Source organism: Calidris pugnax, unplaced genomic scaffold (assembly GCF_001431845.1).
Source record: "Calidris pugnax isolate Ruff unplaced genomic scaffold, ASM143184v1 scaffold199, whole genome shotgun sequence".
Lineage (NCBI taxonomy): Eukaryota > Metazoa > Chordata > Aves > Charadriiformes > Scolopacidae > Calidris > Calidris pugnax.
The window spans coordinates 385717-407975 of NW_015090970.1; the positions used below are offsets into that span (position 1 = coordinate 385717).

The following is a 22259-nucleotide window of genomic DNA, read 5'->3' on the forward strand; positions in this document are numbered from 1 at the left end:
CTGGTAAGTGCTGGAAATCTGACTGAGCAAAGGATTGGAAAACTTTTCACTGCCATCAGTGGCTCGGGAGCACTTTGCACCAATCGAGAGAAGGCCCTAAGTATTTACCAAGCTTTGATAGCGTTTAATGCTCAAGATAAACTTCAGTCCTTCGCAGTCCTGGAGAGATTAGCTCTTAAAACTCTGCCATAAATCTGAGGCAGCCCAGCCTGAGACGTTATTAGAATAACAGTATCAGTATTACCAAGTGCACCCAGCAAACAAAAAAGGACATTATAACCATATATAAAATAAAAGACAGGTATAAAAAAGAAATATCCAGAGGTGAAGCAGGACAAGAAAACATAACAACAACAACAACAACAAGAATCTGTATTGAGCACAGGTCAATGAAACAGGAACTGAGTGGAGAGAAGTGTTTGGAGAGTGGGTGAGTGAGTGAGTTGGGGATGTCTTACCTCGGATCGGTGTACCTTCTGCAAAGAAAACAAAGAAAATAAGTGAAAAGGCTGTAAAACCCCAAACACCTGGACTGCCCGTGGGAAAAGGACCTGAGTCAAGGAAGACAGTTCCCAGTAGGAAACTTCCTGCTCTACCTCATCTTAAATTACAGGGACAGACTGAAGAGGGTTCAGGGTACTCAAGGTGGGGGTGCCCTTTTTAATTGGGGTGTCCAATTCAGCTGGCTTTACAGAGCCTCCATCGCACTTGGCTTGAAAAGTCTTACAATTGGCTCCATTTTGTTGCTAGGAATGCAAAGAAAGTCTTCAAGCTCTCAGCTAACATTACTGTCTGCTGCTTGCAGAACATATGATGAGCCTGCATTTATCTTCATCACTCCTGGGGAGAAGGGTCGGCGTTATGGCCGTGTCAGCCCAGATGGGGAAAAGGACATCCTTGCATCACATTAAGAGTTGCAGGTTTGATCCCACCTTTGCTAACGAATTCCCAGTTTCAAACTTAAGTTACTGGCACAGATGTGCGAGGAATTCAACGTGTGTCCTTACCAGGACCTTCAGTTACCCTTGGGTGGCTCGGCACAGAGATGGCATCCCTGATGCTGCACTGGAGAAGGCCACGCTGGTGTAGAAGGGACAGGGCTACCTCATGCAACTGTGCTGGAAGCCTCCCGAACGCCAGTGCAGGAGGGGATGCATGGAGAGAGAAGGGTCCTGCTACACTTGCCTATTGACTGCATCTCCCTCAGGATATTTTTATTCAAACCCCCTCCAGTTGTCTCTGGACCTAAGCCTCCTGCCCAGGCAGGTCTCGCAGATGGGAGGGAGTGACATTGTGGCTGGGGAACCACGTCACAGGTAAAATCACTGTCCCCCCGTCTGACCTCCTGAGGCTGCAACCATCTTCCTTCAAAAACCCGGCAGGTCCTTTTGCTCACAGTGGCATTCAAATTTGTCACACAGCTTATCAAAGAGGGGGGTTTAGTTGCTTGGTTTTTACCCCAATCCTGAGAACAGGGCAGAATCCGCAATGACAAGTCTCGCCTCTTACTGGGGAGAAACTCAAGAGCTTCCCTGCGACGGTAACAACGCCGTCACCCTGCAGCACCTCCCACCCAGGGCTTGGACAGCACCTGACGTGGTAAATGTCAGCCTTACACTCTCTCCTCTCCCCCAGTGAGGTACAGCAGCATTATCACCCCCACTTTATGATGGGGAAACCGAGGTAGAGGTGAAGCAAATTGCCCAAGGTCACAGAGAGAGGTCTGTGGCAGAGGCAAGAACAGGAGTCAAAGCCTCCCGTGGGCCAATCTTCTGCCTTAACCCCCAGAAAACCCCTTCCCTCCTTATCCTTCAGCCCTGCTCATCCTTTTTGTGCTGCGGTTCAATCCTCCATTTTCAGGATAGAAGGTAAAAATATATATAGCTACTGATTACAGTTCACCTTTATTTTTCAAAGGAGATGAGGGAAGAGAGGTATTACAGTGTTAGGATATTAGATTCTAGTTATACTCAGCTTCTAGTTAAGAGGTTAGGTTATTTGCTAGAGAAAAGTTAGCATCTAGTTAGGGTTAGGAACTAGCTAAGGTTAATAAAGCAGGCTGGTTAGCTATCAGGACAAAGGTTGGAGAGACAGCGCTTGAAAGAGAAAGGTGGGGGGAGCGTGTACTTGGGCAGATCTCCACACAGGAGACGGCAGGAAGGTTTTAAAAAGCGAGAGAGAGAGAGAGACAAAGCAGCAAAGGGTTATAGTTCAATTCAGTGGAAATAAAAACAGCCTCTGATACATCCTTCTGTCTCAAAACTGGAGTGAAAATCTGCCATCTGTGGCACAAATTCTGGAACAAGGCTAAATGGGAAGAGGGGAGAGGAGGGGAAGAGACCCCAACATCACCCACCGCTATAAAGCTTTTTGGCCTTGGCCAAGCCTGGCAATTTCCTGCAAAGGTTCACTCTAATTGACTGGAGAAACGCTGGAAGTTAGAGCTCTGTAAGCATAGACACAACAGCAGCCATTACCTTCTCGTGTCATTGTAGGTTAGTTATTCCCTGCTCCCTCTAAGCATCAGCGTTGCCTCTGGAAATGGGTTGTCAGCAGCTCTCGGAGACAGACCGGAGCCCGTGCTCTCAGAAAAGCCAGACAAGCCAAGAAGCACCACCTTGGGCTTTCCAACTCTAACTCTGGCACGTGGGACATAGAGCTGAGGAGCAAAACCCATTTTGCAAGATGCCCCACGCCAGGGATGGAGGGGACAGAATTTGAGTCAAAATGAGATCAAGTAACTTGCAAGGAAAGAGGAGGAGTCTGAGTGGCAGCAGGGACACAGATGGTAGATTTTCACTGTTGGAGTTTCACATCTAACCAGCTTCACATTCAATACAGGGGCAGCAGGATGGTGCTAGAAGACAATCGGAAATAATTTAATTTTTCTGGAGAAGTCTGACAGGTCCTGTAAGATTTGATAAGGGCTTGTGGTGGTGGAGGGGAGGCACCTGTGGTTCCATAGCTGGCTGGGCTGGTCCCCTAAGCAGTGCATGAGCAAATGCAGGAGGCTGATCACAGCCCAGAGCAGAACATGGGCACCAGCTCTGCAGGAAAACTAAAGGAGGAAGAACTCACACTGGATGCCACCTTTCCCAGTGAAAAGCTGGTTTTGAGCTGCCACGTGCAAATGATTCATACCATCTTCCACAGCCTCCCAGGATCTGGAGATCTGCCTATTTAGGGCAAATTTTGAGGCTGCATGAGCCCAGATGGCCAGCCCAGTGTTTAACAGCAGAGGCAAAAGGCAGCTTAAAGGACTGGCCTCTGGATTATAAAGGACCAAGATGGTGCCAAGGCAGAACACCACGTGCAGGTGTCCCCCTCTGTCAGAGAGGACGGGATCCCTTCCACCATCCCTTCCACCATCCCTTCCTCTGGCTTCCCACACACCAAGCTGCCTACGGATTCTCCAAGCCTTGAAAACAGGGAGAGGAGGACAAGTCACCATTGCCATGGCAATGACAGAAAACACATCCCCACCTTCTGTCGGGCCACGTGTGAGAACATGTGTGTGCTCCGCTCCTCTCCCGAGGGCTGGGGAGAGCTTTCTGTTCTAAACAAGCAAGCAATCACCAAGGGTCTTCTGCAATTTGAAAATGCCGGATCCTGGCTGACAGCTGCAATTGCTACATCTCTAATAACAAAAGGGGACTTGGCACGGGGAGGAAATGTGACGTGAGTCCTGCAGACAGGCTCCTGCCTTCTCAAGGGACGGAGATGATCCGGAGGAGGGGGCTTTTCCTTGGCTCAACCTTTTTCCCAGAGCAGACGACCCTGTGATTTACAGCTTCAATTTGAAAAAATGCCGCAGCCCCACCTCTCCCTCCTGAAAATGCCAATAACCCTGTTAGATGTGAAACTCCAAGACCTCCTGCAGGTGTGAACACAATTATCACAGTTCCAGGGTACAAGCTATTGTGTAGTTGGGGAATTCCAGGACAACTGTTGCTAAGTCACAAAAAAAAAAAATCTATCCAATGTTAGGAGGTTCATATTTAGCTGTTAGCTCTTTATACAGATATATTAATTAGGATGATTATTATTCTTTTTGTAGCCTGCAATACCCCTGCAGAAATTCATTAAGAGGGCAGAATATCCCTACTGGAAGAGTTAGTAGAAGAAATGCAGAGCATGCCTCTCGAGAAGCTGTTACAAAGGAATTAGTTTAAAGGGCAAGGGTTACAAATCTGGACATTAGCAGGTTTGGGGTTTTTTGGTTTAATTTTTTTTTTTTAATTGATCGAACTTACCAAAGGTCTCTGAATGTTAAAAAAAGGTGAAAAAAAGGAAAAGAAAAAGGAAAAAATAAGTTTGTTATAGCCAGTTATTTAGAAAACAGAAGACAACAACAAGACACAAAAGGTTTTAGTGTTTCTATGATGCAAGAAGGTGGCTGCCTCCTGTTCTCCCCCCTAGATGGCACGGCTGAGCAAAGGACATTGGCTTCTCTTTTAAATGTCCTGAGACTGTTTGTGTCGGGGTTAAGCAGAAATACCCATTTCTCTTCCACCACCAAGACCAATTAAACTCTTAGACAACCTTAAACTCTTAGCCAACCCAGGCCTCTAAGGCTGAGATGCTCATGTATGTCTAAGGGAAGCAGGAGCATAGACAAAGGTTCCTCCCCTTCTCCTTTGATTGACAATTCAGCTTCCCATTCAGTCAAAACCCCCAAGCATTAAATGATTTCCAGTTGCTTGGAAAGTTTATCCAGTGGTGGAAAGGAGAAGAAGAAATACTGGACAGAGAAAACCATCTATGGTTAATAGCATATCACCTGTTTCTCAATTATATTGAAGACCCATAAAATAATAGGTCCACAGGATGATGTGAATATAATGACCGTGGTCTCAGCGGTCCATTTATATTGCCAGCAAAACATTCAGCTTTTTTAATATAAATGAGAACCAAATCTGGACACAGCTACCCAATTTTGCAGAGCTCTGTGTACGACATTTCACTTGTACCTTTTAATGAGCCAATTTGCATGTCGGCCACTAACTCATATATTGATATAAATTCAGTTCTTAACACCCCCTGCAATAAAGCAGCACGGCTGCTGTCCTGATGGCTTTCTCTCCACGGCAGAAGTGGGTGACTGTCCCAGCCTGCCCCGATGGCCCAGTCTCCACCGGGGACCAACGCACAGCCAGGTCTTCAGAGAACACAGCTGCTGGTGTCTGTGCTAAGCCTGTTTGCACAAAGTGCAGTGATGAAGCTGTGATTTAGCACGGGGGTGACTCCTCCCCCCCACACTCCTATTCACAGAGGGCTTGTCCAACACCCCGTACTTGGGTGTAATTGTTAATCCCCGAGAAGCTGGGCTGGAGTCACACTGGTGACCTGCGGGTGAAAGACACTGAAGCTCATTAGCAGTGTCCTGAAGCATCCGATGCCCTAATGTGTGCTACTGCCACACTTCTGGCAGCAAAGTTTGTTTTCTGGAAAGATAAACACATTAAATTTAATTCTGACTTTAGCAGCACTGGCACCATCAGCGCTCAAACAGGCATCACCTCACACATCACACTCAGGTTACAAATACACACCTGAATCTGCTCTGCCTTGGTTTTAAAACAACTCCCTACCACCGACCAAAACACTAACACACCACAGGTGGCCCTAATCTTAACATGTTTTGCACTTTCCTGCACTTTTTCACTTTGGCCTTTGCAGCACAGAACATGCAAAGTTTGAAAGGCCGTAAAGCAGATGAAATAGGAGAATTCAGAAACCCTGACTGCCCAGGAGCCCGCCGTCCCTTTCACACAACCAACAGGTTTCTGCCCCTAAGGACAACAGGGATGCTCCAGGGTTTCACCAGTTTACCAATTCAAAGCAGCTGTAAATGAGATTAATTCTCAGCAGGTATCTTCTGATTTATCAGGAAGGCCAAGGGTTCAGTCTGAGGCTAACCAACTCCCCGGAATAAAAACGCAGCACTCAGGTGGCCTTCAGGAAAACACCAGATCAAACCCAGTTAAGGAGTATAAAGGCATTCTAGCAAGATGATAGATGTATTAAAAATAATCTGCCTGTGCATTACTCACACTTCAGATGACGGTCACAGAGCATGATATAATTCTAGTTTACCTCTCATTATTTATGCTGAGTGATTTTTTTTATTTGCATTTGCCTCAGCTGTTATGATAAAACAGGGAGGTCAATCTCATCTGTGTTTGTGGGATTCAACAATCCATTCTAACGCAACAAAGCAGTTTAAGTATCTGCTTGTAAGTTTGCTTCACTGAATAAGGATGCATTTATGCAGGTGTATAAAAGCTACACTGAAGTGGAACTATACTGAATTTTTTCCACCGGTGGCTCACAGAACTAAAAATCTTTCTACAGAATCTTTGCCAAACCAGGCAAAAGAAAAACCAGGAGGTGACATTTTCTGACACTCGGATCCAGCATTACCAGAGTCTGAACTGATTTCTTCAGAGCCAGCAGAGGTCTGGGCAGAAGTGGCTATAGCTCGAGTGGCTGACTTGGAAAATGGCTAATACGAACGGAGCAACCCCGGTTGCTTCACTGAAGCCTCTGCTTTCCCTTTTCTTACAACAATGTCATTCTTTTGCCAAAAAAAAGACTCTTGAAAATGCTCCATCTCTCTTGGCCAAAGGAATGTTCTGAGGAGCTGAAGTGACGCTAGTGCTCACCAGGTCCAACCACACAGACATGCTTCCTCTAGGCTGGGTCAAAGCACTCCACCCGAGGAGTATTTGAAAAGGATTATTTCTCAGGTTAGCTTTTGTCAAATGGTAAAACTTCCAAAGCTTGTTTCATTTTTGAAGCTATCAATGGAAGTTCTTTATCAGTAGTATCCAAAAATAAATACACCTGTGCCCTCCTTGCACACATACACACATTCTCACACGGTGAACCGGCAGATTTAACAAGTATAAAAACAGCTCCTGAAACGTGAGTATTAAGAGATGTCGTGTTGACACACACACAAAACAAACAAACATAAAACAAACAAAAGAGACAGATGGACAAGCAGATGGGGAAAGACAGAAAACTGACAAGAGCCACGGAGCTGGGGTACATCTGTTCATGGAGATCCACTCCATGGGCTCTGCCCCTGAGCACCACGAGGTCACTCCAGAACGCTCACACCTGCTCTCCAGCGATGACTGCAGGGACCTGATGCCAGAGAGATCCTGCAAGAGCTGTTCTTCAACACCAGCTTTGAGAGGCTCAATTTACACCATCAGAATCGTGTTTTGACAGTAAGAAGCTGCCTGAGCTGTGGACCCTGTACCAGGTGTGTGTGGCCTGAAAAGCCACATCTGCCGTAGCGGTTCTCTTTCTTCTTTACCTGGTTCTTGGTCTGAGGATGAAACCCGCAGCCCCCATCCAGTCCCCAGTTTCTCCTGAACCAAAAGAGCACCATTATCCAGTGAAGTAATTACAGTGCCTCCTGGATGGGAACCAGCTTCTCTGCTGTGATTCCCCTCATGTCAATCAGGCAGCAGAAAAGGCCAGGAGGATGGGCTGGAGGGAAAAATACTCCAACTGCTCCCTGGGTAATGACATGAGTCTCAAACCCAAAGAAAAACTAATGCCCCAATCCACACCAGGGGCAGCCGTGTCTATCAGCCCTCTCTTCTGCTTCAGAAACCTCTGAGCAGTCTCTCCACGGCTCTCTCTAGGTCTCAATTCCTCCACACAAAGACCTTACCTGATCTCAGCTGTTTGATTCTCCCATTGCTGGCGCTGGGGTCGACAGGCAGGAAATCTTTAAACCAAGTGATCTCTGGGTCCGGGTTCCCGCTGGCAGCACAGAGCATCGTGGCTGTTCGGGTCCTCTCCACCACCTTCAGCTGGGGCCCCATATCAATGTTTGGGAAGCCAGGAGGTAACTGGTCCTCTGGAGGTAGAGAACAAAGGACGAGTGGTTAAACAGGCAGCCGGGACGGGGGCAGCAGCAGGAGCTGTTCAGTGGAACAGACTGAAGAAAGGGGGAGACTGAGGGGAGACCTTATCAATGCCTACAAGTATCTCAAGGGAGGGTTGAAGGAGGAGGGAGCCAGACTCTTTTCAGTGGTTCCCAGTGAGAGGACGAGGGGCAATGGGCACAAGTTGGAACAGAAGAGGTTCCACTCAAATATGAGGAGAAACTTCTTCACGGTGAGGGTGGCAGAGCCCTGGAACAGGCTGCCCAGGGAGGGTGTGGAGTCCCCTTCCTTGGAGATTTTCAAGACCTGCCTGGATGCTCCTGAGTAACATGCTCTAGCTCTAGGCAATCCTGCTTCAGCAGGGGAGTTGGACTAGATGATAATCCTATGGTCCCTTCCAACTCTAAAAATTCAGTGAAATTCAGTGAAAAGCGCCAGGTAGACTTGCTGCCCGGTGCCCTGTGCAATGCAATTTAAAACAAGGCTACAGTAAACGGTCCATAGACGGCTTGTGAAATCACATTATACAGTAAAATTACCAGTTTGTCCATTTTGTGTGACTATTTTCACATCCCACAAGAAGATTCTACATTTAAATGCAAACTATTAAAGCTCTCTGAGGCGCGGGAATAGTAATTTCAAAGTTTCTCCAGGTCTTGCCCTGAATCCCTCTGTCAGGTAAGCGGCTCGTGGTTATTTGTTTTTACAGCAGAAGCTGTGCACACATATGGCAAAGATCCCAGCACTGCAGACAATGCAGTCACATTTAAAAGGAAGGGTTCATCTTCCCTCTCCAAACCCCTCAGTAGGAAACAAACTGCACGAGAGAAATATAGAAAATGACTATGTGAAAAGGCCTGTCAAAGACACAGTGGAAACTGGGAGAGAAAGGAGAGGAAAATATCATCCAGCTGTAGTTACCAGAGGGGACACACATAACAACAAGAAGCCAAGTGCTGTCAGACAGGGTGTGATTTTTAGATTTATTAATTCAGAGTGCTGCTGCCCTAGAAGAAGAGGGACGTGGCACCAGCACCTAGAAGACAAGCTCAACTGAGCTTCCTGCTTCCTCTCAATCTTGCCTTTGCCTTCACTAATGAGGGTGAGGAGGGCAATCCTAACTGATGGTGACTAATTTGTGATAACTAATACAAAACCCCAGTGCTTCCCCCACAATCTTTGTCACGACCTCCTAAGTCATGTGGAAGAGAGTTGCTGGCTGATATAGGATATGCTGGCTGATACAGCTCAGGAAAATGCCATTTTTTTCCCCCTAGAAAATCAACCTTTGGGGGAAGGCAGCTTGGAAAGAGGATGCAGACACCAGGGTGAGACTTTATAGGGATTCTCTGTCATTTCAAATGAGGCGTGTTGAGGAATCACAGCCTCGGGAATCTATGGCACTGAATCCATCCCAAAAGCAGGTGAGGGAACAGAAGGGAAATTACGTCAAGGACTTTAAAAGGGTGGGATTTTTAAAAAAGTAACATACGTCACAATCAGCCCCCCACTGAACCCAATGGGAGCTCTCACAGCAGCAGCAGAGCTGGGCTGGAAACCCTTGCCTTGGTTGGGAAACATCCCTGCCAACTGCAAACACAACAAGAGCTCACGTCCTGCTGATGGCACGTTACCTGTCAGAAGCAATGGAGCCAAAGTACTATGGCTGAACCCAGAGAACAAGAGAGAAACCTGGTGGCCTTGTGATGGTGGGTGTCTTCTCCTGCACGAGCAAAGCAGAATCACCAGATCCCAGCTCTCCTCAAGCTCCAAACACACACAATTTGGTAAGAGCTATTCCACACTGATGCATCTCAGGCTCAACTTCTAAAAAATCTATGAAGATCATGAAGGCAGAGCTAAAGATCTGTGTGGTGCTGATACCTGAGGCCAAGAAACCCTCGTCTAATACCGTTATTAGCAGCACGAAGCTACTGCAGAGAAGAAAAGGGTTTAAATGCCTCAATTGTGTGTTTAAAAATGTGCATTGTCTCCTTCCTCTGACCATTGTTGGAGAGTTATAAAGGATCTATTGTGACTCACTGGAGAGTGAAATGTATTAACCACACCTCTCCCCATATATCAAAGGAATCTGACCACAAACAAAAACATGTACCATTTTATAGCTGCTAAAGTAACACACATCTCCTAGGATGGCAACTTGCAGTTGTATGAAGGCGTAGTCATTTCGGTGGGTCTGAAGCACCTCTGAACCAGGGTATTGCATTCCAAAGAGAAATATAAACATCTTTAACGAGGGACCGAACCAAACCTTTGAGTTCCCGGTTTCCCCGGGCTGTGCTTGGGAACTGTAGGTGTCTCCAAACAGTGTGTGCTCTTCCAGATCACGTGTGCTGCAAAACCCCAGCGCCCCCAAAGAGTGAGCTCAGGACAGGGGGGGGCCCTGGGAATTGCTTTGCCTTTGCACAGCTTTCAGCCAGGCTTTTAACGTCTTCCCTTCCCTTCTGCTATTTAACCAGGCGGTGGTGTGTTGTTAAGGAGCCGCGGAGCTGCTGCCGCATTGGCTGCAGATGACATCATTATTGATTACTGCTTTTATCCTGCTCCCTGGTTGATGCTACTCCACCTGGCTCAAACCCACGGCCGTTAATTTCACGAACCAATTAATCCACAGAGAGACCAGCCCTCTTGACTGGCAGGGTGCGTGCGTGACTGTGTGTGTGTGTGTGTGTGCACGTGTGTGTGTGTGTGCGCGTGTGTTGGGGGAGGCCTGCTACAACTATCATTACTGAGTGTTTCTAATTAAACAAAAATGTTAATCTTGCAGCACAATGTGCAGAATTCCTCTGAGTTTAATTAAAACAACTGCGACTAGAGGCGTGATCAGATTTGAGGATCAGATCAGCGGAGGAAGCATCTCTGAACATCACATATTGCACTGATTCAAGTGCTCAGATTTCCTTCCTGCCAGGAAAGTGAAACTGCCTCCATCCCCTTAACAATTGGATTCCCTGTAATAATGCAATTACAACCTCAGCTCAATCCCCACAAGACATGCACACGCATGCCCTGCCACCCTCCCCATCAATCCCCAAACACCAGCCCGAACCTGTTACCAAATAAATAAAGAAGGAACGGCTTGGATGGTGAATTCTCTTTCTGAAAGCAGCCCAGGCAAGAGCAAGAACAAAAGAACCAAGCTCAAGATGCTTCAAGGGCACATCTGGGCAGCCGCCTGCTGTTGGAAATCGCGCAGGCGAGTGTTTGCGCGTGTGGCACTTGCCACATGAACAGAGCATCACAAACACCTCGCCCCTACCTGCTCTCACACCCAGCTCTTTAAAGGTCCCCCTGATGAAAAGCTGGTGAATTACCTCAAGGCCAGCGAACAAAGTAGGGTGAGAAAGAATAAGGGAGGAGGGACGGAGGGAGAGGAGAGAAGAGCACTTCAGCCTTCATTTCTAATAAATCCTACCGGAGGAGATGCTCTGTGCTGGGGGGCACACCTTGGACCAACCTGGGGGTGTGTGCTGACACCCAGGGTCAGACAGAAAAGGCAAAGGGCACCAGCTACACGGGTGCTCGCTGTCTCCTTGTCGCTCTGGAAGGTGGCAGCTCTGTGTTTAGATAATTAGCTGCGCTAGAAATGAGGATGATAAAGAAAGATAAAGCGGGTGTTGCTGCTGCTCGTTTTCCCGCAGGGTGTGCAGAGTTGTTTAATAATTTAGAGGAGAAGGAGGGTGTGAGGCTGTACAGAGGCACTATGTGCTGAATGCAGAAAGCCACAGTGAGGATGCCGCTGAAGTGAAAAAGAGGAGTAATTTTTCGCTCGTCTCTGGAGGTGTGTGGCCCAACGCACAGAGGCTGGCTGGTCTCCAAGCAGTCAACTATCCCCACCTCAGGGTGGAAAGAACCAAGAACATAGAGATGAAGCAGCTTGAGCAACACTAGTTTTAAGCAGAATCAGGATCAAAATCCAGCACTCCTGAAAACTTATTCCTGTTCTTTAATGAACACTTACAGCTGCCCCCTCCCCAACAGGCATCCTGATACTTTGCACCTTCCATCAAGTTCTGCCCATCAATATATATGTACCTGTGTCTGAGTTAACTGTTATTTCACAGCCAAAGACAATGTTAATACATGCCAGGAGTCTCTCTCTAACATGCTTTGTCTGTTGATTCCATTTATTTTGATCTGTAAGCTTTACTATGAAAACAGTAATAACCTGACAATATTATTATAAATTTGCAGGTTTATAGACAATAAATACACACTTAGGTATGTGTGTTGGACCCTGTAACAGTGCAGGTAACACACCACCTTCCCTACACTAGCGTATCCCTACGTACCCTCCTTATAAAGGCATCTGAGTTAAAATCACTCTGACATTATTTATAAGCTACAGAACTAATCTTTCAACGTGGCCTGATTTTCAGGTCACTATGAGAAAAGAAAAACAAGTCAAGTTTGAAGACAGACTGCCAAGAATTTTTCAAGTTGCAAGGTAATGTTTCAAAGGGGTCAGCTTCTCTTCGAGATGTGCGCCTGTGGGACTGGATGCTTTCTGCTGAGCATCTAGAACTGTTTTTTGTTTACCTTTTGCTGATCTAAAGCCAGCAATTACAAAAAACCAACAAAACAGCAGGGATCTTGCTAGAACTTTATACATGCCCACACCAGATGTCCTCTTGGAGGAGGAAACCTGTGACAAGAATTTCAGGCCAGAATTGTTACAGAAACGTATGAACACTGCATAAAAAAAAGAAAATAAAAAACAACAGGGAATTACTAGAAAAAGAAGCTCTGAAAGTTTGTCCACAAGCAGCCTGAATCATACTCCGGGAGTAAGAACCACATTCCTTACATGCCTAATAGCAAGTTTTCCTCTATTTTCCAGAAGGCAGTAATCCTCAGGAAAAGCCAGCATTGGCCAGTGTGTGGCGAGCGACGTATCAGGGCTCAGTACATCTTGTTCCATTACATTGAACTGGACCAAGCACTGGGTTTTATTGGATCACGCTGCATTTACTAAACACTCACAAAGGGTAACCTTCACAGAACTCTCTCAGTTTCAACAGAGCAAAGAACTAACTAATCCCTTCTGGCCCCTGCCCGAAGCCCAGCCTGTGCCCCCCAGCAACGGAGGCAGCGCAGGCAGAAAGCTGCAGCCAGGCCCCCCCATTCTCTCTGTCCCCCCTCAGCTGCTGACAGCACAGGACAACCCTTTGCAGCACGAGAAACCCTGTCTCAGGCTACTAAAGAAGTGGAGGGAAATTATAATCTGTATACAGGAAGCAATAATAATAATAAAATATGTCTATCTTTCCTGGAAGTGTGGAGCTTGAAGAAAACATACCAACTGGGAGCTGGGTGCCTGTGCCAACTATCTTCCTTTAAGTCTAAATTATAATGAAAAACGACAGCAGCTGGAGTCAACAATCACTGGAAAATGCTTCCCCAAACCATTTTCTTTTCTTTTCTTTTGGGCTCTGCAGGAATCAGGTTTGCAGGCGCTATGTCTAGCCAGCTGTGGAAGGAACAGCAAGTCTCTGCAGCCCTATCAAAACTCCGATCCCTTGAGAAGCAGAGCAGGAAGGACAAACAAGGCAGCAGAGCTGGTGTTAAGAGACTTTGTAGAGTTTAATGGTGTCCATCACAAGCTGTGCTTCTCAGAAACTCCCAAAGGTTTCCTCTCCTGCAGCTTCCTGTTTTTAAGTGCATGCATGTGGATTTCTATCAGGGTCTGATCCAGGAGTAGTCATGTGCGTAAGCAAAAAGGGGTTTAGTCTCAATCCCTTCGGCAGCTGCAGCGAGGAGGGAAGACTGTCTTATGTTTTTCTCTTCTGTTCATCAAACTGCCTGCACCGGTGTTGAGGAGATCCCGTAACTGTTCATCCGTGTGTGTAGCATGAAGGTACACACACATATATGTCTAACTGGTGACAAGAGCACAGCCAACAGCCTGCAGGAAGAGCCCATCCTGCACAGTGTGTAGGAGCTGGGGTATATGTCTAACTGGTAACAAGAGCACAGCCAACAGGCTGCAGGAACAGCCCATCCTGCACAGTGTGTAGGAGCTGGGGTGCAGGTTTCCATACTCCACACTCCACCAAGGTACCAGCTTCTGCAAATGACAGCTCACATTCATCTCCCAGCCGGGGAGCAGCCCCCATCTTTATGCTAAATATTAGTTCTGAAAGTGAGAGAAGAGAGACGGGAAGGAGGAGGAGGAGGCCTTGCAAGGAAAGATAAAGACAAACAGGGGAGTGGGTGAACGCTGAAGCGGGGAGGAAGAAGAGAGAAGGAGATGCCAGCAGGCTGACTCTGTCACTGCAGAGATTAGTGGATTTGTGCTTGGGCCTTTTAACTTTCCCAGCACTTAAAAATGCAGATAAAGAGGAGACAATCTCTGCTGTGGGAAAGCGAAGGAAAGATTAAGGATGGAGTAAGTCCAACGGAGCAGGGAAGGGGAGGGTATAGTATAAGAACTGCTTCCTTGATGCTCTTCAACAACAACTTGGCCCGGGCCTGAAGCTAATTACTGCTCCCCCAGATTTCAGGAACTGGGAACGCTCACTGCTCTTGCACAGTCAGTTATCAAAGGCCCCGAGCACAGTCCTATTCAGCAAACAGAAGAGGAGTGCTTGTGAAAGCAGTGTGACCCAGGAGCAGAGCACACAGCAATAATGTGCTGGTGGGATCAGCAAAGTGCGTAATTAGTCAGGCAATGGGGAGATGGAGCTCCTGTTCTGTCATCTGTCTCTCTGGCTGACATGTGTATGATGCTGAGACCGGAAGGAAAAGCTGCAAAAAGACATGTACAAAGAACCTGGGTCCCTAAGGACAGTCACTGAGCTCAGCTCCTCATTTCCCATACACTGCAGCTTTCTTTTGGTGGAGAGCTCCTTAAAAACGCTGTGAGAATCCAGGGGATCTGTGAGGGCAGCAGCTGGAGGACAGCATTCTTTTGTAGCTACATTCAAGGGGCAGAAATTTGGAGTATGACTGCAGAGGCACGTCTCCCAAACTGTCACAGCTCCCAAGGAATAGATGGGAATGGGTGTGAAGAATAAAGCTCCCAGCCCTCTGGGAGAACCGCAGCGAGACGCGCTCTTGTCATAAAGCGCTGTTCCAATCTCCTGACAGATACATCCCCCCACGTTCTGCTAACAGAAGGTTAAATGCCATGCCAGGCAAAAGGAGCCACAGAGAGATTTAAGTGCACCTACACAAATCTGTCAGGCATGACTGGACCATGGGCCCGTATGCTTAAAGGCAGGCAGCATCCTGAGAGCACAAAGCCTGCCAGGTGGGCAGCAGAAGGGATACTCCCTGCTACAAGGGGAGGTCAAGGGCTTTGCCATGTGCCCTTTATGTCTGGTCTTTATTTACTGCTGGTATGGTGGGGATTTGCACACAAATTTTAAGCTGCACTGTCAGGGATGTGCTCACTGTCTGTTCAAACAAAAGGATTTAAGATGCTCTTGGAGAGAACGCTGAAATTGCTGAAGAAAAGGCAACTGGCAACCAGGCAGAGCTATCACTTGCCCTTATCAGGGCCACACTTTGCCTGCAGCACCCAAATCTGTGATGTGCACTGCAAAAATAATGGCTCTTCCTGCAAATTCCCTTATTCAAAAGCCCCTGGATTTTCTATAGCACCTCCTGCCAATGGCTTCATCAAGAGCCACTACTCCCAAGCCGAAGTCCCTCCAGGAGCTCTCAGGGTTATCCAGCACTCCCCTCCTGCCAGCACCACTTGCACTGCCCTGTGGTTTGAACAGAGCCCACCACACACCTTTTCCCCTAAACAGGGTCAGTTTTAGCAAGCAGCCTAGCTTAGTCTTCCACACAGCAATTACACAGATCTCCGGGGTAAGAGCAGTAAACATCCAGAGGCATCCACAGCAACAGCATATTGTTCCCTCCCCCACATCAAGTTCAGGGAGCATATTTCAAACAGATGACATGAAGGAGGCATCCATGTAAACATCCTCTATAGCGGGGACAAGTAGAAAAAAAGAACCAGAACAAAATGGAGAGGGGAACTGTTTTCTTGTACAGTGTATAGAGCAAAGGACATCTGGAAAGAGGGAAGATGCCCAGAAAAAGGGCAAAATAGGGATCTTGCACAAGGGAAGAGGTTGGTGTTGCTACCTATGGTGTGAAAGCTCATGCAGATGTATAATCATCTTAACCTCAGCCCATTAAGTGATTCTTCAATCAAGGTTTTCTTGGGTGCCACATTTTTGAGGAGAATGATGGGGACTTTCTGGTCCTGCTCATAAAGCTGGTGAAGGAACGCTTATTGGAGAGGAGGGAAGATCAGAGAGTCATAGGATAATTCAGGTTGGAATGAACCTCAGCACATCGTCCAGTGAAACCTCCTAAAATGGTTCAGTTTTAGCTTTGTTTCTTACAAAGCAATTTTATGACTCTCTGGGATAATAACAGCAAACAGATCTGACAGGTCAGAACAAACCGCAAAAAGGAGGACTTTGTGCCTTGGTCACATGTTTAGTGACAGCCTTCCCACTCCTCTGAAGGAAAGGAGAAGCTGAAGGGTCCCTTTTCCCCTGCGACACTGACACGTGGAGGCAGACACACTCTTTACCTCGGAGGACGGTGAGCTTGGCATGGACGGTGACCTCCCCATGAGGGTTTTGAGCAACACACTCATAAATGTTCTCATCCCGGGGAGTCCGGAGGGGCTGGATCCTCAAAACAGCACCTGCACTTTCATCAAATTCAATTGTCTGGAGGATAAAAGGGAAAAAGAGACACACACATAGTAAGCCTCCTTGGGTTGGAAGTAGAAGGTTCGCTTCTGCTTCTAAAGGAGGCAGCAGCATATATACAAACACACACACTCACAAGCACACTTCAGCAGCTGCCCCACCATCCCTACACACAACTGCCACAGTCAGCTTGTCTCTCTCCACTGACCTCGAGGTGACAGAGGACCGTCCCACGCCAAACCCTCTCCCTGGCCACTGACCCACCAAAACCGCTACGTACATCTCAAATGCTCTGTAAGAACGGGCCATGGCAACGGTGTGTGTGTGGGGGGTGGGTGTTCAGAGCACAACTGTGATGAAGGAGGAGGAAAGAGACCAAGGGAAAACAAAATAAAAATGAACCCCCGCCTTGTTCCTCCATCTGCACGGGCAGCTGACGCCACAAAGCTCCTCTCAGCTCACAGCTGCCTGGCAGGGCTGAGTCCCACAGCAAATTCCACAGGATGACCTCCTAGTCCTTGTTCCTCCACTCTCATTTCTATCTAAACAATGCCAATTGCTTGGGTCTGGTTGCCAGCAACTGTAATGTTTACTCCAGGCTGTCCCAGGGTTAAAATAATGAGCCATGGATGGGTATGAAAGGTGAACTTACAGAGCTGAAGAAGTACCAGCTTAGCTGGGGTTTCTTAGGGAGGGAAGAAGGCAGCTTTATATTATATCCCAGGAGAGGAAAAAAATCCAACAAAACAAAAGAAAAAACTCCAATAACATAAGTGACCCAAGTTCTCTCTTGCTTTGGAACAAACCCAGCTGTTGACATGGCCAAGAGCTTGCATTTCACTCCTGCTGCTGTTAAAACTCCTCCCCTTCCAATCCTCCCTTTATTATCAGGTCTCAGAATGGCCCAAGAAGAGCATTAGCTGCTTTGTGTCAGTCTCTCTCTCTTTATACATACTCAGACACAGATTTCAAGGACGTCTCTTACCTCAAACCTCTGAGAGTTCACTTTCTTTCCTTTCTTGTTCCAGGTGACCCGTGGCTTTGGGTCTCCAGTGGCTTGGCATACGAAGGAGGCCACCCCTCCCGACACACCGATTTGGTCCACAGGTTTTTTAATGAACACAGGGGGACCTTTAAGACAAAAAAGAAGTAACGTCATTGGCACAAGGAAAGACAAACTCTAACACACACTGTTTGTAATTAGCAGTAGCATTATCACCGCTATTCTCTAATGATCCCAGATGAAATTAAACCCCTTGACCTTTTAGGAACAAACAGTCTTTACCTCCGTTTTACATATGAAGAAGCTACAGCACAAAATGATTAAGGGCCTGATCCTACAAAGAGATTTCAACGGGATGATGTGGCAAAGCCTCTCTTCTGAAAAGTGGACTTCTAAACTGGTTTTGTACAGGGGAAATTGCGCTTCCAAAGCTCATCTAATGATCATCACCAGAAATTGGTAGAGCTCAAAACAACATGTAGAAACACTGAACTGCACTTGCCAGATCCTAGAAGATGGACAAAACACAAAGGAATAGGGGAGATTTATAGGAATATAGCCAAGATAGGGGTAAAAGCTGGAAGGACCATAAAATAAATGGAGCACAGATCTTGAGGACGATGGTGTGAAACAGGCTGATGCCAGTGGCTCTGGGACATGAAACCTCCTTGGCTTGTAGTAGCTTTTATCTGCAAATCTTTCCCCTGGCCCTCACCGGTCCGTTTACACAGCAACGGGCACGCCATCCTTTGGAACAGGCAAGTTGACAGGACACAGCCCAACACACTGAAGTTGTGATCATTTCAAAGCAATCCAGTTGTCAAGACCAAGAGCATGGCAGCCAAGTCTGCCGTCTGCTCCTGCAGTTCCCCTTCCCCTCTTCTCTGCATCATGAGATATCTGAGAAACCCAAGGAATTCACACTGCTAAAAGGAAGAAGCCAAAAAGCTCCTCAAACTCCTCTCATAACCAGATGCTCAAAGGTACAGCGATGCCTGAACAAACACACTCAGAGCCTGGGGCTGCATTTTAGCCAGCCTGGACCCAAGGGAACATCACTTGAGCTCGCAGCACCTCTCCCTCACCCCCTGCCACTGATTTCCATCCATGTCTGCCTTCAAGAGCATCTCTGCGAGGAGGGGAAAGGATGCTGGGATGGACTTTCTGACCAAGGAAGGTCTCAAGGGCCTTCTGATGAGAGGAGGATGAGGCCAGGAGCGTTCGTGCAGAGCCCATATTGCCTCTGCCCTCAGGGAATCCTCCTTCCGTGCTCTAACCTGTTTTCCCTGCACAGTTTCCTCTCATCTAGTTAGTTTAAAATTTATTGAAATATTTAAATCACAAGGCCACAGCTGTGTTCAAATAAAATCACTCAGATCATAAAGTTGCCGTCTGTTATTCTTGAGAAAAGTAGACCACATGACTCTGAAATGTGTATATTTATGTGTATATACTCAAAGTCTATAAAATAAGATGTAAACAGCCTACCAAAGAGCTTAAGAAAAGGGCAAATGGAAGCTAGAGAGACGTCTCCAGGGTCTTTTAGGGGTCGAAAGACAAAAGGAAGCTTTCCTCCCTTCCCTGCCTGGTGTAGCCAGCAGTATATAAATAAAAGCCACTGAGCAAGCTCATGTGATGCAATCAAGCATTTGTTTCCATGCTGGAGGTAAATACAATTTGCTGGAGCTGTTTACGTCCCACCGAATGCTGTGTGTACAAAGCATCGGATTTATAAATATCCAAATCTATATTTAGAGGTCAAAGTCTTCTTTGCAATGTTACAGCTAAAGGTTATCAAGCAAGTCCCACTGGAGGTACTGGCACTGGGGAATCTGTCTTCCATCTGAGAAAGGCAAAACCAAAACTTTGCTTCAGGCTAAAATATAAATGCTCCCTCTGCCCGCAATCTGACTTCCTTCCTCTCTTCTCAGTTCAATATCTGAAGAGTTTGCAAAAGTCAATTCTGGAGGCACAGCCAAAAACATCCAGGGCTTTTAAGAACAATTTATTGATGCGAGTTCATTTCTTAAAATAAAAGCCCCTAATAATCCTTAATGTCACATATACATTTAAATGGGTGCAAGTGGTATGATGACAGCACAGCTGAGGAGGAAAATGAGGTTCTATTTCTGTCCTGAAGAAAGGGATGGTGCTCCAAAAATTAGTGAACCTGGAATCATTGCTCAGCATCCCTTTTTTGGGGACCTCTGTTGACTCAGTGAGTGGTAAGAGGGAAGCTGAGTTGCTCTGTGAACACTGCTTTCCTGAGCTCCCTGCAACGCTGAACCGCCTACGACAAATTCACTCTTCGACGGCGAGAGACAAAAGAAAAGAAACCAAAACAAAAATCCCTATCAATCTATTAGATTTTGCTACTCACTTGGAAAAAATTGGTGAAAAATCAAAGCTAAATTGTTGATTTTAAAATCATCACCCCTAGTCACTGCAGCGCTTGTCACTCCAGCCCACGCCAATCGCAGAACAACCCTCTCCCCTCTGGGAAAGAGAAAGGCAGCGCTATCGCAGGCAAGGTGGTGATGATACAGAGCTGAAACAAATTCCTACGTGCTGCGTAGGACTGCCACAGCTCTGCCGTGCCAGGTCCAGCTTGCAGGGAAACACGCAGTTAGAATTCAGCCTTCAGCTCTGCAAATTGCTTCGAAAGGCTCCAAAAGCAGGAACAAGGTGCCATGTGAAAATGAAGCACTATCAGCCCACTCAGAGGGGCTTATGTGTTTCCCCTCATCTGCCAAGACTGCAGGACCTCAGTTTCAGGGAAATAAATAAAAATCAGAGACAGGCATTTTCCAGATGACACACTTGCAGTCCAGGAGATTTTTATATCACTTCACCAATCTCCTCTCATGGATAGTTAAAAGAAAGTCAGTCTTGGAAAGACTGAGTTTGAGTTCCACCTAGCTCCAGTGGTCACAAGAGATTTTTCTTTTTCCTCTTTTTCTGCTTACAAAGTAGCAGAACCTGGCTTTTTGCATTATCAAAACAGGAATGGAAAAACCTGAAGCTTAAAAGAATTTTCCTACTACGAGAGGTTTCCTGCGGGGTCTGGGTCTCCGGAGAGAAGGTTGAAAAGACCGGATGGCTGCTGTGTACCTGTGATTCTTCTCTACAGCTTCATGGAAAGCCATCAAGCCCAACTGAACCTTTCACTCCTGCCCACCGCCTACGCACTTCCCAAAAGCAACAGCCGGGGCAAGCGACACGCTGGAGGGTTGCCACGAAATATAAGGAAGAGACACATATTCACTATCCATCCCGTGGGCTCTGTAATTGCATCCACAAAGATGGTCAGCACACACGTCGTCTGCTCTAACCTCCAGACAGCTCTGCCCCTGCCCTGCCTCCCCAACTGCTGTCCAGGCAGCCGATGGGACACCATCGCTCACCCTCCCGGTCACCCCTGTGCCGAAAACCTCCAGTTGGCTTTTGCTTTCCAAAACACAGGCCTAGAGAAACATGGGCGGCGCCGGCATCTGTTCAGAAGGGACATGACGCACATTTGCTTGCTGGGATTTTGCGAATTCTAGCGCAGACGTTGAGAAGAAGCTGCGAGGTGAGAGGGGTGGGGTCTCCTACTCATCCCCAGAGCATGGTACGACGTCAGCCCACGTACAAGGCTGCACACCAAGGCAGCTTTCCTCACAGAAGAGGAAAATGCTGCTGCCTCCCCTCTCCTTCCCTCCTTCCTTCATGCGACACCGAAGCAGAAAAAGTTCTTCAAATGCACTCATGTAAAAAAAACCCCACAACATCTCCTTGCTAATGATACACAGATGACAAAACAGTCAGAGAAGCTTTACAGCAAGGAAAGCTTGAAAGACATAGGAGTGGGGAAATGGAGGGGACATCTCACCCTTTAAACCCAAATGTCCCTCAGGAACTGCTGCCATGGTGAATAGCGGGTGATGGACGAGGAGCGAGGGAGACAGGCTGGCCACCATATGCCTGTCTGAAACATCAAAAGCCAAAGACGGAGAAAGGGATGGAGAACCCAGAGGTGGTTTGAGGGGTGGGAGAGAGGCAGGAGCAGAAATGGGCTAAACATATCTGAGCTGACAGCTGAAGGGGAGCAGGGTGCAGGGGAGAGAAAAACAAAAAGCACAGTTATGAGCTTGCACCATGGATCCTTCTTCCTTGCCCCCAGTAAGCCTGGTCTCCAGACCGAGCTGGCTGCCCCTCCTGCCAGCTCTGCAGGTGGGTTTATGGAAGGACAAGGAGAGCAGGGATGCATTTAGCCTCACAGACCATGCCACAGGGTTGGAGCAGCTTTGCACACACTCAGCCAGCGTGGTCCAGCCACAAAATGGGAGAGACAGCCCAAAAAGCTGAGGGGAGAACTAGGATCAGCTCAGCTAAGGCAGTTGGATGGAGCCCTGGCTGTGGAGATGGCTGTGTCAAACCAGTATGGCAGCCGCCAGCACACTTCCACCTTCCTGAGCAGTTCCGGTTGGAGCAGCTTTGCACACACTCAGCCAGCGTGGTCCAGCCACAAAATGGGAGAGACAGCCCAAAAAGCTGAGGGGAGAACTAGGATCAGCTCAGCTAAGGCAGTTGGATGGAGCCCTGGCTGTGGAGATGGCTTCAGGGAAGGCTGCCCAGTGCTAGCCCGAATGAGGGGAAGGAGAGGCA

The 22259-nt window shown here is 47.4% G+C and overlaps 1 protein-coding gene across 19 annotated transcripts in view; it reads right to left on the reverse strand.

The window, feature by feature from the left end:
- Nucleotides 1–22259, reverse strand: part of PTPRS (protein tyrosine phosphatase, receptor type, S) — a 219816-nt gene that overhangs the window by 65868 nt on the left and 131689 nt on the right. For 11 of the 19 annotated variants that reach the window (XM_014952826.1, XM_014952825.1, XM_014952830.1 and 8 more), the window contains exons 3-7: nucleotides 17595–17740; nucleotides 16486–16627; nucleotides 7691–7879; nucleotides 4254–4262; nucleotides 459–476 (exon numbers count right to left, since the gene is read on the reverse strand). In XM_014952826.1, coding sequence (XP_014808312.1) covers nucleotides 459–476; nucleotides 4254–4262; nucleotides 7691–7879; nucleotides 16486–16627; nucleotides 17595–17740 — 504 coding nt within the window. The remainder of the gene's footprint in view (nucleotides 1–458; nucleotides 477–4253; nucleotides 4263–7690; nucleotides 7880–16485; nucleotides 16628–17594; nucleotides 17741–22259) is intronic. The other 8 variants (XM_014952827.1, XM_014952835.1, XM_014952834.1 and 5 more) reach the window with 1 other exon arrangement.